Raw genomic sequence first — 16961 nt, 5'->3', positions numbered from 1 at the left:
AACCATACCTGCTTTATTATAATGCTCTGACCTCACTGCTTGGTGTCTGCTATTCAATATTAAGCACTGGTCATAGATAGAGCAGACAAAATTAGAGTTAGATTCTGGGCTAAAGCCCCCATCTTAGAAAACACGACTAATGCCCCAATTTCTGGGCATCCGCACATAGTGATTCACAGTTAGAACAAGTGAGGGCTAGAAATGGAACTCCATGATTCAAATACAATAATTATACTTATGTGGAGTGAGTCTTTGACTTATCTCCCCACTCTGGTAGATGTTTCTAGCTACTGGTATCTTTCAGTTCTGTGTGTGTTATAGAGCATACTGATCTGAGACAATTATCAGTGGAGTGGAAAAAAATGAACTAACATAGCTCCAGAGCATTAAAACATACCATCTGGGTTACTGGGCCCTGAATAAGGAAGATTCTTATCATTCCTAAATTGAGTGTAGACTTCTATGGGGGGTGGCCCACCTGCCCAACAGGAGCCCAAGATGCAAACAAAAAAAGAAGGTTTTTGTTTTGTTTTGTTTTTTCTTTTAGAAATATCTGCTACAAAAGAGGGAATGATTATTTATTTTTTCCATTCACACTCATCCCCATGGGTAGCAAAATGTTTAAACAAAGAAAAACACTTAAGATATATGTAAATACCCTGAATAATGTGGCCTTAAGCCTGTAAGAGCAATTGGCATGGATGAACTTACTTTTGCTTATTTTCACCCTTAAAAAATGATTTCAAAACCTCTGACATATTGGGTGGAATATTGACATATCTATTTCGATATAAATATCCAGGCCCCTATAATATCTCAGGTAATTCTTCCATTAAAGAAAATATTGGATTTTTATTTAGGGAGAAACTGTGAATGGCTTGATTTCATTTGGTTTGATAAATGCTGAATTACTCTAATATCTGAATTAAAAGGGACTTAAAGTCATATTTACAAAGAGTATTTTAAAACTGAGTTTTGATGACTCTCTGTATTTTTATTATTGGTTAAACCTGTGTGGAATATTAAGTGCTCTTAAAATAGAATTGAGTTTGAATTACTCCCGCGTTTCTACAACGCCAAAGAAAGTACTTGAAAACACATCACATTCTCCAGCATGAGAAAATGCCCTCTAGAGTCCTGTTTGAATAGTACCATTATTTTAAAGAGTTAAAAAATAATTTGAGACACCATTTCCACTATCCTGTTACTGGAAGAGGAACATTATTAATGAATGGAGAAACTGTAGTATGTTCATTGCCTCATTACACATTTTTCATGTGTAAAGCCTGAGGCCATGCTGTCATTTCTCTTGGCTCAGGACCCACGAGAGATAAAATCCTACTGTTAAGAACTCCCTTCACACAGACGCAGCATGGTGCCAGCTGTAAATAAGTCCTTCTTGATAATGGTTGGAGACCAGGATGAAGTCACCATAATCATTTGTGAAACATGACTGAGCACATATCATTTGTGACCCGAAAATACCAGATGCCTGTCTTAAGCTTGATATTGTTCATGTCAGGGGGGCTCCAGATGGCATTTATTGTTCTCTGTGGTATTTTTGAGACTTTAGAGTGAATGGGTTGGTGAAAAATAGGAAGGACATGTGCCTTGTCCTTTCTTAAGCACCTGTTGTTCAGGTACTGTCTACAGTGGGCAAGTATATGTGCTAGCAGATTTCTTGCTAGTGCAAAATTTTATTACCTACATAATTTCTGTAGAACCAGGCAGTTCCTGTTAACTAATCAACATGTCTATGAAAATATCTTTTAAAGTACATTGTAGACGACTATTTTAATTCAACTCCTAAAGGTAAACAGGTATTTCTTTGCAGAAAACCAAAAGATGTCACCAGTCCTACGGATCATTATCATTTAAATGCAGGTTTTTACCAGTCTCCATGCCCTATTTTGAAATGTGTGAATTTATTTTCTAGGCTGTGTAGAGAAGCAGCATGTCTTTCAAAGTTTGGCAGTATTTTCAATGCATTTTGCACATTGACTGCTGATTTTGAACCTATGCTTTTTTGTTAAAATATTACTGGTCAAACAAAAAATAATACAAATTATACAGGCTCACCCATGTAAAAATTTTGTTGTGCTATTGATATCTTTCAATGTAACTGATTTTATTTTCTGAAGAATTCTTAGAAACAGAATCCTTGACACTAGAGGACCAAATATGTGGGCACCATATTTTTAATCATTTTATTAAGCTTTATGACTAACGAATCAAAGGTTTTTCATTGACTCTATTTATCAACCTGACTATATAAAGGATCATTAGGAAAAGTTAAGGAGGGATAAAAACAATATGGTGCAGACAAGCCACGCTATTTTGCATAGTTTGCTTTACATTTCCAATGAGGTTTAATGTCACAATGATTGTTTTTATATGAGTTGCTGACTGAAAGAACTCATCATTGCCGTTCACTATGGTGTATCAAAACAGTCTGTGAGTGGAGGAGATTTGAATATAAAGGTCTGGCATAGATGAAGTCATTTCGGTAAGTGTAGAGACTGGGTACAACAAAATTTTCATTGGCATAGAGTTAGATTGAGAATGCAGATATAATCAATGTTAGTAGTTAGTATTTAAGTACATAGTAGCTAGTAGTAAGTAGTAGTAGTAGTAGGTAGGTAGTAGCTAGTAGTTAAGGTCAGTAGAGTTAGCAAAGGGTACTCTGATGGGTAGCAGAGGAGCTGTAAAAGAGACTTGGAAGGAAAGGAAATCAGATTTTCACTAAGATGCTTCTTAGACATCACATCAACTCCAAAGCGTAAGAATTTCTATTAAACAATATGCCATTATTTATTAATTTCATTTCCATTTTGATTGGCTTTGTTTGTTGGGGGCATTATAAATGAATGCTTTGTCACTGAGAATCCCACCGTGGTTCTAAGCATTTTTAGCCTATGAGGTTGACTTTTGATTGAAATCTATAAAAATTCTCCCCCTCTTTAACTCTTCTCTTATTTTATACCTCCTCCCTTTTGAGGACTTAATCTACTCTCTGCTTAACTAAGAAGACTGGACCATGTAGTGCTAGTCCATTGAGTTTTCTCCTTTACTCCTCAAAGCCAGTGACTTTACCCTTTCTCTTTTCATTCTTGCCTGTCTTTAAGGAAAACTTGTCTATCTACCCTGCTGAAACATTCATCCCTCTTCCTACGTTCTTATTCCAATTCCTTTCTATGTCTGCTTTTCAAAATTTTCTCCACTAATGCCTCAGGATAAAAAAAAAATGTCAGTTTTCCTTTTCTTCCTAAAATAAATTAAACAAAGTTGTTTCTGGACTACCTGCCTTAATTCTTCCTTGTGCTTCCCCACATATGATCCTCTATTCCTGTTCTAGTTTTTACAGGAAATGATCCCCTTCTGTTCTCTGCCATCAACAATTCATCATCAAAGAAAACTAGATGCCCGCTCAGAAAGCAAAAGAAGAGGCAGCAGATAGGTTAGAGTCTCCATCCTCAAGCGGATAAACTCCCATAATAATTGTTCTATACATTTAGCATATTTGAGTTCTGGTGCTTGAAACACATTTGACAATGACAAGTGTAATGAAATTGCAGAGAGGTTAAGTGACTTGTCCAAGATTAGTGGCAAATTGAAGAGCTAATGTTTAGGTCTTCTGAATTCCTATTCCTAATTTGTTTCATATTATTAGGCATTATTGGTGGGACATTTTTAAGGTAAGAAATAAAATTCTTCACTAGTGTTCATGAAATTTTTTCTTCCATGTCAATATATTTTAAAATTCTGAAGTAGTTTCTGTCATAAATGATTTATCTCTCTCCATCTGAAACGATGTATAGAGCATAGTTATTGGGATTCTTTATTCAAGCCAGGCTCTTGTATGTGATATGAAGAAACTTGCCTCTACACTGACATGGAAGATGATTTTCAGTTCTTGCCCATGTTGTAACTAAAATCAATGTTGGAAAATGTCAGAAAGTTTCAGACTGGGTCAGAAGACAGCTTTGATTGGAGGAAATTTCTTGAGATACCTTCAGTCTTAATCTGAGAAAGTATCTCCTCTTCCCCTAACTAGTCAAATTTGGAGGAGAAGAAGGGAACAATTTACCAGAATTGACCTATAGATATTTTTTAGACAATTTTCGCTATTCTTAAGCCTGACATCAGACACAAAAGAACACTTTCCTTTCTCTAACTTCATTCTCCTGACCCTTTTCCTTTTGTATTCTGAACCATTTCATTCCATTGAAAGGGAGCCCATAAATGTCCCCTGAATGTTTTTGGTTCTGGACCATTCTGGCAATGGCTATTTCAAAAAAAGCAAAAGACCCAGGAAATTAGAAATATGATTGCACATTTTAGGTAGATTCTTTTCTATGTTTTGAGATCTATCAAGGAATCAAATGTTTGGGGTTATGAAAAATAATTTTGAGTCAATTAATACAGTGTGATTGGAAAACTTGTACCCAATTTTGATATGGTTGAAAGTAAAAGAAAAATGACCTGAAATGTTTCATGAGAAATTATATTTAAGGTTATACTTAAACAAAATAATATGAAATGCTGATGTAAAATACAACAGTTTGATGTACTTTTATGTATCACAACAAATAAATTTAAATCACCTTAAATTATTACTAAATTATTATTTAGTTAACAATAAATTAAAAAGACACAGGGATTATAACAATGTGGTTTGGGAGATAAAAAAATCCACTTTGATTTCTTCTTCTTTTTTTTTTTTAAATCTCTCAATAGTCTAAGAGTACAGTTGCTTTTCTCTTTGTTTCATACATTGTGCTTAATAAACAAGCATCTTCCATTTGCTGAGTTTTCAGTTATCTTGCACTTTGATTTTTTACTCACTTTGTAGTCACAAGATGAGAAATGTAGACACTGTGTACAAACAAGAAGTTCGTGCAAAGTCAAGCTCTCAAAACCACATGCAAGACTCAGTGGCACATGGTTTAGAGCTCACACACTCCAGGATCATGTAATACAGGCATGCAGATGGGAGGAAAGAAAAGCACCTACATCATGAAAATAGAGGATGATGAAAGAGAATGACATTTTCTTTATGACAATTATCTAATGCAAACCGTATACCCATAACCTTTACCAGATTGGAGGAAGGAGCAGATAAGTGCCTTTTTGTGGGGAGGGGGAGACTGTATATAAATATTACTAGAGGTCAAGTTGTTGTTAAAGTTAAGGATTTCTGTTCTGTACTTGGCCTCTTCCAGTTTATCTTCCCCAGTTCCTTGCTTTGTATTTCCTCTGCTACATCATGCAATAAAGATCAGAACTAACATTGGAAATCACTTAACAAGCTCTAAACCTGACAGATAACAAGGGTGTTCTCCACAATTTACACGAGAATTAAATTGGATATAAATACCTCCTGTTCTTACCGGTGGGTGTTGTGATTCCATGTATTAAGGTGTGAAGCAGACAGGAAAGAGATAAATCTTTCATAAGTACATTGTAAATAGGCAAGTGGTATATAAACCATATTCATAGGTAATAGAGTCAAACAATGAAAGGTAAATAGTTGTCAAAAAATAGACTTTATCACAAAAATGGTCACAAAACTAGTTATATGGAGAGGGGATGTACAATAAATAATTGTTGATTAATGTTATTGAAATAATCTGGCAGTATGGAACAACAAAATTGAGTGACACGTGTTTTGATTAAAAATTCTTGACACTGCTTCAGCCAACCCAGCATTAGAGAATCCCCAATAGTTTCTGAATGCTGATATCTTTGTTCAACAATAATACAGATGGAAATACATATAATGATTCATTTGTAGGTGCTTTCTTATGAGATTAAAGTGTTATCTTAGTGATAGCAATTTATCAAATGAATTTTCACAATAACTTTGGGATAATTAGAAATAACACATGGAATTCAGTTATGCTTTTATATGAAATGTGCTTTCCAAATTAAAATTTTTATAATGGCATGTCCTTACTTCTCAGTCCAATAAATCACACACAGCTTTGATAAACATCCTTATATGGCTTTCAAATTGGGCAATATTTGCAATGCTTTCTGTCCTTTGACTTCTAATTTTGAACCTTTGCTTTTTTATTAAAATATTATGGGTCAAATATAAAAATGTCAATCTAAATTGCATTGGCTCACTTATGCAAAAATTGTATTATGCTGTTCATGTCATTAAATGTGAGTAGTTTTATGTTCTGAAGAATGCTTAGAAACAGGGCCTTTGCCTGGTGGAGGAGTTGATAGATGGGAGAGCATCATATTTTTAATCTTTCTTAATAGGTCTGTGATATGCCACAGAATTTGGATGTGTCACATAATTTATCTTTAAGAATCAGTCTCTATAGCCAAACAGGTGAAAAGAATATGTGCAATTCACCTAATAATAAAAAGTGCTCTTTAGATCATGGTCATGTTATTAATTAGGTTGATTTTTAAAGAATTGATAGAGGTGGGAAGAATTATTAAAAGTGATTGTTGATGTTGAATTTGCTTAAAAGTTAAGAAGAATTCCACATATCCCCTTTGAAAGGAAAGATGCATTAAACCAGGTACAGTAAAAGGGCACATAGTTAATTGTTGTAAATATAGAAAAATTTGTCCTTAACAGAAACATGAAACTTCCTATGATAGAATGTTTACAGCATGCTTAAGCTCCCTAACCTCTCCTACAAATCTTCAGTGTCCTATTTTTCTATTTTTTTTTTTTTTAAGGAATGTTAACTTTGGATTTCTGTTTGGGGATATCATAGTGGTTGTTGTTGTTTACTTGTCAAATCTTAATGCACATGGGTCCAACTATTTTTTGGGGTGTTGGCAGCTAGGACATGTGGTGAAAGCCCAAATCCCATGTTAGCAATATTCTCTCTAATTGGAAGTGGGAATTTACTACACACAGTTATATCAGTTTGCATCATGTTATAATGCCTTTGCCACACAATATAACTAGATATAGCATCATGCAATGCCATGAATTGAGAATGAGAGACTATCTCCAGGGGAGAAAATAAATATCTGAGAGGAAAACAAAAGCAAGGGGTTCAAAGCTGGTGAGACTGGTTTTCCCACTGGACTGTAGCTATAATGCCTGAGGTACTTCCATTGTGGAAAACAGGAATACATACCATGTTCATGTCAATGCCATTGGTGTATGTCCATGCGTGCTGGAAATATTCCTCAAGCCGTTGCCTCAGAGGGTTGGGAATTTGGTGAAAGCGGATGAACTCTTTTACTCGAAGCATCTGCATGTGGTACCTGGCAGTTCCCGAGTATAGTCTTTGGATAATTGCAGATACATTCCCAAAAATGCTTGCATACATTAGTGCTGGATTGGATAAAAAACAAAGTTATGGGGGAAGATTGCACTTTGGCTTTATTACATCTTGTGAGAACCTCAAGTATGTAGATGTTTTTATTATCTCAATCCAGTTGTAAGGATTTACCACTGGCCCACAGGGAAAAAAAATAAGCCAATATTGCTGTAAATTTTATAGTTTTGATGACAAATCCAGAGAAGAAAAGTCTCCTAATTCACCATGGATTCTAAATTAAAATATAAACTCAGATTGTTTACACTGTCAGCCTATGATCTGGAGTATCGATTAGAGATAAAAATGCCTCTAGAATAAACGTTTTCTTTGTAATATAATAAGGATGTATGTCATAGGGTTACCACAGATATGTTTTCTGGAACTGGAGTTAAAAGGGCAATTTTTAAATTTTTAAATTGTGACATCTCTGCCTCTCAGCCTCAAACTTAGCCTATTAATATAAAAATCTGTTATAAATCTTAAGATTATTTTGAATACTTCGGTTTTGCTAAAGAATGATAGATTGTTCTAAGGAACTCATAATTTCCTTATTTATTTGTATACAATTTTTTAATCTATTAGAATTCATTTTTACAGTATTTCTACAGTATTTCTAGATGAAAAATAGATACCCCTGACTTAGAATATGAGGATAGAATTTTATTTTTTGTAGAAAAAAACAGGATACACATTTTTCTTTCATCTGTGAGAAGAAAGAAACTGCTCTAATAATCCTTGCTATACATTTCCGTACTTAGGTTGCGTACCCTTTTAAGTGGTTCCTGGCTTAATCTTTATGACTTAACATAAGTTTTTTGAGTATCTTCTCTTTCCTTTTATATTTGTATTCAGTTTCTAGTAATTCTAAAAAAGTGCTATATTCTGTACAGAAAGTCAAATCATGATACATGGTCTGTATTTTGATCTTTGGGCATGTGTCAAAACCGTAGAGAGAAGGTAGCGAATGTTTAAGACACTGGAACTGCTCTATCCCGAGCAGGTGGTAAAAAATGAACAGTTTAAAGTGTTTGATTCAACTGAATTCAACCAACAAATCCAGCTCCCCCCACTTTACAAACTGTTACTTCTATAAACCACTTAATCATTTTTGAAGTAGATTTTGGCCAGATTCAGGTTCAGCATTTTAAAACAACTTATCTCCTTGGTCATTTGCTTTCTTTTCCATCTTATCTTTGTCTCTTGGTTAGTATGGTCCTTGTTTACCATATATATTCCAAGTAAGAGAATGTCACAGAGAAAGGAGTGGTCCCTTGTTTTTCTCTATTTAGGGGGATGAGAGTTGGGGAGATCTCTAGTGAGCCTGAATTGGGATGTGTGCAAGACAATAATTCTCAGTAAGATAGATAAGCTGTTTTGGTTGGATCTTCCACAGAAAAAAGACTTGAGCCTAATCTGAGTAAATGAATAGTTGATTAAGAAGAGAGTTAGCAATACTTGCCTGAAACCGATTCTTGTGATTCAAGGAAATTCACATGAAAAATGTATTTTACTCTTCCTAATTGTAGGGTTGGAAATATTTATGCATGCTGTTATATCTCCAAAGTATCTATCATTTTTTCAGGAAGTAGTTTAGTTAGTACAGATTAAGTTCACTTGATTTAATCAGAGGGCACATAATCAATGCCAGTTATTTTACCTAAACCACATAATTACTTGGAGGAGAGTAATTATTTATTTTGTTTCATTTCCATATTGTGGTTTTATCTCCATACTGCCATAAAAATGAAACAAAACATTAGTTTGGATCATAAACAGGCATTTCCACTTGTTGACAAGATAGCAAAGTCTAGATTATAAGCATATAGTTGAATACATGAATAACATGTATTTCTCTTAGGTAATTCTATGTGATAGTTTTTTAAATTATAATGAATGCATGAATTATTTTTTCTAATTTTTTAGGAGCAACTGGAGCTAAAAGCTGTAAGCAAGAGAGTAGCACAACATAATCATATTCTTTATATATATCACTTAGTTAATGCCCATCGATTGGCATAAAATATGAGTCAAAAGCAAGATGGCAGACTATATAAGGACATTTCTCTCCTCAACTCAATAGGGAGCTTTCCTCAATAGGGAGTTCTAATTTCATCAAATGGTTTGTTTTAGGTTTAGATATTATTGAAATAAAGCAGGTATATCCTAAAACTTCCTTTAGAACACCACCCCCAAAATCTGATATGCTAACCAAATTAATGAATTTAGTTGGTCATTAGGCATTAGCTGAAATGTACCTACAGAACAAATACACTTGTTTTCTTTTTTTTAAAGATTTTATTTATTTATTTGAGAGAGAGAATGAGATAGAGAGAGCATGAGAGAGGGGAGCGTCAGAGGGAGAAGCAGACTCACTGCTGAGCAGGGAGCCCGATGCGGGACTCGATCCTGGGACTCCAGGATCATGACCTGAGACAAAGGCAGTCACTTAACCAACTGAGCCACCCAGGCGCCCCAATACACTTGTTTTCTACCTATTACACAAACTTTTAAAAAGTCTTAACTTAAAAAATTAGATGTTTTAAGCATGTAATTACAAGTAATAAAATAAATCTGTCTTAATTGTACAGATCAATTAATTTTGACAAACGTATACACTGCTACAAACACAGTCAAGATATGGAACATTTCCATCACCCCAAAAGATTCCCTTGTGTTTGTTGGCTGCCTACACACTCACTTTAGAACCTAGACAACCACTGAGCTCCAATGTATGTCATGACAGAATAATTTGCATTGCCTAGGTTTTCATATAAATGGAATCATAATGTATATATTCATTTGTGTCTGATTCTTTTATTCAACATGGCTTTGAAACTAATTCTGTTGTGTGTATCAATAATTTGTTCTTTTTTTTTCACTCTGGTTTGCATTGCATGGCTCTACCAGCTTATCTCCTCTGTTGACAGAAATCCCACGGTTTCTAGGTTTTGGCTATCATGAATAAAACTGCCATGAACATCTGTGTACAAGTCTTTGTGTGGGCACATATTTCCATTTCCCTTTAAACACCTAGGAGTGGAAATGTGTGGTATGTATGACTTTATAAGAAACTGCTAGACTGTTTCTCAAGCTTGTGTCAATTTATACTCCCTCCAGCAATTATAATAATGTCAATTGTTCCGGACTCAACAGCTGGTATTACCAGTCTTTGATTTTAACCTTGTAGTGGGCATGTAATACCTAACTTGAGTTTTCATTTGCATTTCCTGATGACTAATGACATCTTTTCCTGTACTTATTGGCCATTCATATATCTTGAAATGTCTACTTAAATCTTTTGCTCATTTTTTAAATTGAGTTGTCTTTTATTATAGAATTGTAAGAAATTATATATTCTGGATACAAGTCTTTTTTTTTTTAGATCTAAGTATTGAGAATATTTTCTTCTAGTCTGTCACTTGCTTGTTCCTTTTCTTAACAGTGTCCTTTGAAAAGTTAAAGTTACTAATTTTGATGAAATCCAATTTATTAATTTTTATTGTATGGCTCAGGATTTTTTTTTGGTTTCACTTTTGGTAATTTGTATCAAAGAACTTTTCTATCACATCTAAATTGTCATACTTATTATAATAATTTGTAATGTTATTTTACTATTCTTTTAATATCTTTATAATGGGTAGTAATATCTTTCCTTTCATGTAAGACATTGGTAACATGTCTTTTGTCTCATCAGTCTAATTGGAAGACTGGCTCTTTTAAAGAGCCAGAATATACTCCCATTAATTTTCTCTAATGTTTGTATGATTTATATTTTATTGACTTTTGTTCTTATCTCCATTTCTTCTATTTATATGTTTAGTTTGCTTGTCTTAAAATAGGAGCTTAGATCTTTGATTTTAGACCTTTCTTTTTAAATAAAAACACTTAAAGCTACACATTTCTCTCTGAGCACGGTTTTAGCTGTCTCACACATTTTGATACATTTATTTTCATTTTCATTCAGTTAAAATATTTTCTAATTTTCCATGTGATTTTTTCTTTGAACCATAGGTTATTTGGAGGTGTGTTACCTACTTTCTTTCCAAATATCTATGTCTAGCACTTTTTCTTTTCTTTCCTTTTCTTTTCATTTCTTTTCTTTCTTTTCTTTCTCTCTTGCCAATTTCTGGTTTCTCTCATGGTCGGAGATATACTCTGTATGATTCAATAATTTTAAGTTTGTTGAGATTTCTTTTTGGTTCAGAATATGACCTGTGTTGGGGCGCCTGGGTGGCTCAGTTGGATAAGTGTCTGCCTTCAGCTCAGGTCATGATCCCAGGGTCCTAGGATCAAGCCCTGCATCAGGCTCTCTGCTCAGTGGAGAGCCTGATTCTCCCTCTCCTTCTGCTTGTGCTCTCTCTGTCTCTGTCAAATCAATAAATAAAATCTTAAAAAAAAAGAATATTACCTGTCTTGAAGATTTGATCTGTAGTCCAGCATATGGTCTATCTTTGGTGAATATCCCACATACGCTAAAAAGGAATGTGTATCCCGCTGGTATTCTATAATTGCCAGTATGTCAAGTTAATTCATAATATCGTTCAAGTCTTTTTATCTCTACTGATTTTCTGTCTGCTTATTCTATGAAACAGAGGGAGGAGCGTTAATTGCTAACTGTAACTGTAGATTTGTCTTGTGAATTTGTCTATTTCTCATTTAGGTTTGGTCAGTCTTTGGTTAATGTAATTGCTCTGCAATTGGGTGTCTACACTTAAGACTGTGGTGTCTACTTTGTCTCTGGTAATAGTCCTTGCCTTCAAGTCTTCTTTGAAATCAATAATGCTCCTTACATTTTCTCACAATTAGTGATTGTATGTACATCATTTTCCATTTTTTTACCTGTCTCTTTATATTTTAAGTGTTTTCTTTAGACAAAGTATGGTTGAAACCTTTTTCAAAACAGTCTGACAATTTCTGCAGTTCAATGAGAGTTTAGTTCACTTACATTTAATGGAATTATAAATGTGGCTGTGTTTAAATCTACCATTTTGCTATTTGTTTTCTCTGGGTTCCCATTTCGCTTATTTCCTACCTTTTGGTTTTATTAATCTGATTATTTAATTTCATCTTCCCTATTGGCTTATTAGCTGTGGTGTAAGAGTTACAGTATGCATTTTTAACGTATCACTCTGTATATTAAATAATATAATATTTCTTCATGGATAATGTAGGAATCTTGTAACAATATACTTCCATTCCCCCTTCCCATTTTTATACTATTAATGTCACATTTTTAATTCTACATATGTTATAAAACCTAAAATTCGTTCTCCTGATTTTTGCTTTAAAAACTATTTTTTGAAGATATTTAAAAATGAGAAAAAAATCTTTTAAACATATCTACATATTTACCTTTTTTAGTGTTCTTCATTTGTTTTTCTGGATCCAAATTTTCATCTTAATAACATTTTTTTCACCTGAAAAACTTTATTATTTCTTATACTCTGCTTATGATGAATTATGTCAGGTTTTGTTTGTCTGTCACTTTTGAAGAACAGATTAATTGAACAAATATTTCTGTGTTGACAGATTTTGTTTTTATTTCAGCACTTTAAAGATTTTATTACATTGTCTTCTGGTTTGCATTGTTTCTAATAAGAAATATGTTCTCAACCAGATATTTTTCCTCTGTACATGATGTGTCCTATTTCCCCCCTCTCTGGTTACTTTAAGACTTTTTATCATTAGTTTTCAGTAATTTGAGTACGATGTGCTTTAGTGTGTGTGTGTGTGTGTGTGTGTGTGTGTGTGTGTGTGTGTGTGTGTTTAACCTGTTTAGGATTCACTAAACTTCTTGGATCTGTGGTTTATAGCTTTTATCAATTTTGGAAAAATTTCAGCCATTAAAAAAATTTTTTTTTCTGGTTCTCTTCCCAATTTTCTGGGAGTCCACATACACATTTGTTAAAGTGCTTGGTATTTTCTGCTAGTTTCATCATTTCTGTCAATTCTGGTTCTGGGCTTTTGTTTGCTTTATCAAGATATAATTGACGTACAATGTTATATTAGTTTCACAAGTACAACATAGTGATTTGATATTTGTATACAGTCAGAAATGATCATCACAATAAGTCTAGTTAATATCCATCACTATACATAGTCACAGAATTTTTTTCTTGTGATGAGGACTTTTAAGATTTAAAAAAAAGATTTACTTTTAGCAACTTTAAAATATACAATACAGTATTATTAACTATAATCACCATACTGTGCATTACATCCTTATTTATTTATTTAATAACTGGAAATTTGTACCTTTGATTCGCTTCACCCATTTTACTTACCCCTCACCCCCAACCTCTGGTAACCACCCATTTGTTTTCTGGATCTATGAGCTTGGTTATTTTTATTTGTTTGTGTTTTGTTTTGTTTAGATTTTACATATAAGTGAGATTATAGTGCATTTGTTTTTTTCTGTCTGACTTACTTCACTTAGCACATAATGCCCTCAAGGTCCATCCATGTTGTCAAAAATGGCAAGATTTCATTCTTTTTTTCTTTTTATGGTTGAATAATATTCCATTGTATGTATATGTTACATCTTCTTTATTGATTCTGTGTTAAAATTTTTTTCTCTTCATTATTGGTTACATTTTCTTGTTTCTTAACATATCTCTTAATGTTTTAATGGATGATGGACATTGTAAATTTAACATGTTCACTGCTGGATATAAATCTTCGATATTGTTCTTGCACACAGTTAAAATACTTGTGGATCAGCCTGTTCCTTTTGAGGCTTACTTTTTAAGCTTTGTTAGGGACAGACTAGCCCTAGTACTATGGCACTATTTTTCTGAAATTTTTATGAGTACCTTTGATATTCAATGAGGACTTTTCACTCTACTGACAGGGACTTGAATATTTTTAATACATGTGTGAGCTCTGGAAATTGTTTAATTTATGGTATTTCTGGTATTTATTTGACAGGCCTTGAGTTTTCCCTTATGCATTTGTGACTTAGTATTAATCAGTCGATCCAAGGAGATACCTCTGCATATTTCTGGAGCTTTTCTCTGCCATAGCTGCCTCTTCTCTGGTTGTCTGTCTTGCAAATTTTAGCACTTTAGCCACCATGACCTCTGATTCTGTTTTCTTAACTCAGTGGGACCACTGGTGTCTGCTTATGTTGCTTCTCCTTCCTGTGTGGTCCAGAAAGTGACTCCAGGCAGAAGGCTGAAGATATCATGGGGCACATCTTGTTTGTTTTCCTTCTTCAGGGATCAGAATTCCCTACAATCTGTTTTCCAATGTCTGAAAACAAGTGCCTTCTGTATTCTGTTCAGTTTTCTCTTATTTTCAAAAATTTTGTGGGAATATGGTCAATTTTCAGTTATTCCATTATGGCTAAAAGAGAAATTCAGTAACTTTTTTTACATGTTATAAAACAAGAAATTCTCCCAAGATGTTTGTCAAGAGGGTAAGAGATGGAATACATTTACCTTCATTTACTGGTTAATGTATTTTTAAAATTAAATGTATATATTAGAATATTTGAACAAAAATATAAACTTGTGTAACACATAAATATGAATATATGAGCATATATTCACACTTATTTAATGGCTGCTTAAATTTTCCTTTATTTTTTGTCTTGAACTGTGTACACTTTTAAAATGAATTCTCTGGTCATTGTTCTCTTTACACATTCAGCAGTACAACTGGTAACTGTCTTTGCAAACAGCAGCTTTTAAAAGGTATCTACAGACATTTGAGTTGTTTGCATTTAGTTAGATGGTATCTTTTAACGTTTAATTTTTAGTTTCTTCGAATTGTATTGTAAGAGAGATGATAGATCGCTTTGTTTTTTACAACTTGGTTTCAAATATTTCTTTTAGAATGAAGATTGGTTTTAAAGAAGCTTAGGGATGATAAGAGAGTTTAACCTGATAACTAGACTATATAAACTATAACTAGTATTAGTACATATACAATATTTTACATTATATTTTTAGATATTGTGTTTTATTTTAGGCTTAAATCGGGCCATTCACAGATCTAAGTAGTATACATTTAGTGTAGAAATATAACTAAACAAAGACAACCAAATCACTTTCTTTTTTTTTTAAAGATTTTATTTATTTGACAGAGAGAGAGGGAACACAAGCAGGGGGAGTGGGAGAGGGAGAAGCAGGCTTCCCGCTGAGCAGGGAGCCCAATGCGGGGCTCGATCCCAGGACCCTGGGATCCTGACCTGAGCCGAAGGCATACGCTTAACGACTGAGCCACCCAGGCGCCCCGACAACCAAATCATTTTCTAACACAGTTGGATCTGAATGGAAATATCATGTGTAGATGCATGGATATACATGAAATGGCTAAGCAGATTTTGGGGCATTCTTATTATTAAGTTTTGAGTCTTAATTTAACCTTTTTTCTTTATTTGTAGCATAACAGGTGATGATAGAACTCTCTAGGAAGGGGTGCCTGGGTCGCTCAGTCGTTAAACATCTGCCTTCAGCTCAGGTCATGGTCCCAGGGTCCTGGCATCGGGCCCCGCATCGGGCTCCCTGCTTGGCGGGAAGTCTGCTTCTCCCTCTCCCACTCCCCCTGCTTGTGTTTCCTCTCTTGCTGTGTCTCTCTCTGTCAACATAAATAAATAAAATCTTCAACAACAACAACAACAAAAGAACTCTCCAGGAATACTTATAAATTTTTTCCTGTGTGACACTGAGCTCTAAATAATTCCCTTTTGATTAAGGTTTCTAGAACCAAGTCCATTATTCAATAAAGTATATTATGTGGAATGTGGTTCTATCTTACTCTACTTAGTTTTCTACAAAGTAGGTCCCTTTTCCATTTCCTTCTGGGTGCAAGTCTACTTCACTGTTTATAGCCCAGATTTAGCCTGAATCTGTACAATATCTTAAAAGTTATTTCAATATAATGCTATTTGCCTATACAAATCTTACTAAAATAATAATACTAAAACTTATATATGAAAAATAAATTTTAAATATAATGAACAATAAACTGGGTGAATTGATTTGTTTCATAAATAAAACTTATCTTAGTACATTTCATTAGTCAATATGCTGTTTAAAATCAACTCAGTTAACTAGAATGTTTTCTCTTTTTCTAAAAGATGAAAAATACCTGCAGAAAACAAGTATCCTTCTTAAAGAATCAATAGAAATAGCCTTGTGCTATATTTAAGAGGGAAGGAAAGAAGGAAAATAGGAAGGAAGAAAGAAGGAAGGAGAAAAGACTGCCAATTATCCTGATTTAGGGATTAGAGATTGGGTATAGACCAAATAAAGAACTGAGTTTTCCTTAATTTAAAATAATTCATATGATAAACAGTACTATGTATTTAACATAATCCTCACAAGTGATGGGAATTCCCAAGTGGTTAGCAGGTTAGAAAATTCTTTCTAGCAATTTCTAAGTTTCAAGATGCAGGTGTTTAATTAGGAACAAACTTTTAAAAATTTTCTTGGTTTGCTACTTATTTCACTAAAATTTATAATCACTATAAGGTATTTACTAGCAGTTATAATCACAGAGTGGTTGGGACTGTGTTTGTTCTGAGAGATTCAATCTCTCTGGAATGAATTTTTCTGTTTCCTAGTAGGTCCCTTTTCCATTTCCTTCTGGGTGCAAGGTTACTTCAGTGTTTATAGCCCAGACTTAGCCTGAATCTGTACAATATCTTAAAGTTATTTC

General features: G+C 33.7%; 1 protein-coding gene across 4 annotated transcripts in view; it reads right to left on the bottom strand.

Annotated features, from left to right (window-relative positions):
- KCNH7 (potassium voltage-gated channel subfamily H member 7) overlaps nucleotides 1-16961 on the bottom strand; it is a 472323-nt gene that overhangs the window by 43666 nt on the left and 411696 nt on the right. For all 4 annotated transcript variants that reach the window (XM_088022141.1, XM_028113114.2, XM_028113115.2 and 1 more), the window contains one exon: nucleotides 7113-7312. In XM_088022141.1, coding sequence (XP_087878267.1) covers nucleotides 7113-7312 — 200 coding nt within the window. The remainder of the gene's footprint in view (nucleotides 1-7112; nucleotides 7313-16961) is intronic.

Source organism: Eumetopias jubatus, unplaced genomic scaffold (assembly GCF_037043125.1).
Source record: "Eumetopias jubatus isolate StellerSeaLion01/CBP00866 unplaced genomic scaffold, mEumJub1_p1.0 scaffold_3, whole genome shotgun sequence".
NCBI classification, from domain to species: Eukaryota; Metazoa; Chordata; class Mammalia; order Carnivora; family Otariidae; genus Eumetopias; species Eumetopias jubatus.
This window is presented reverse-complemented; position numbering and strand designations above follow the sequence as displayed.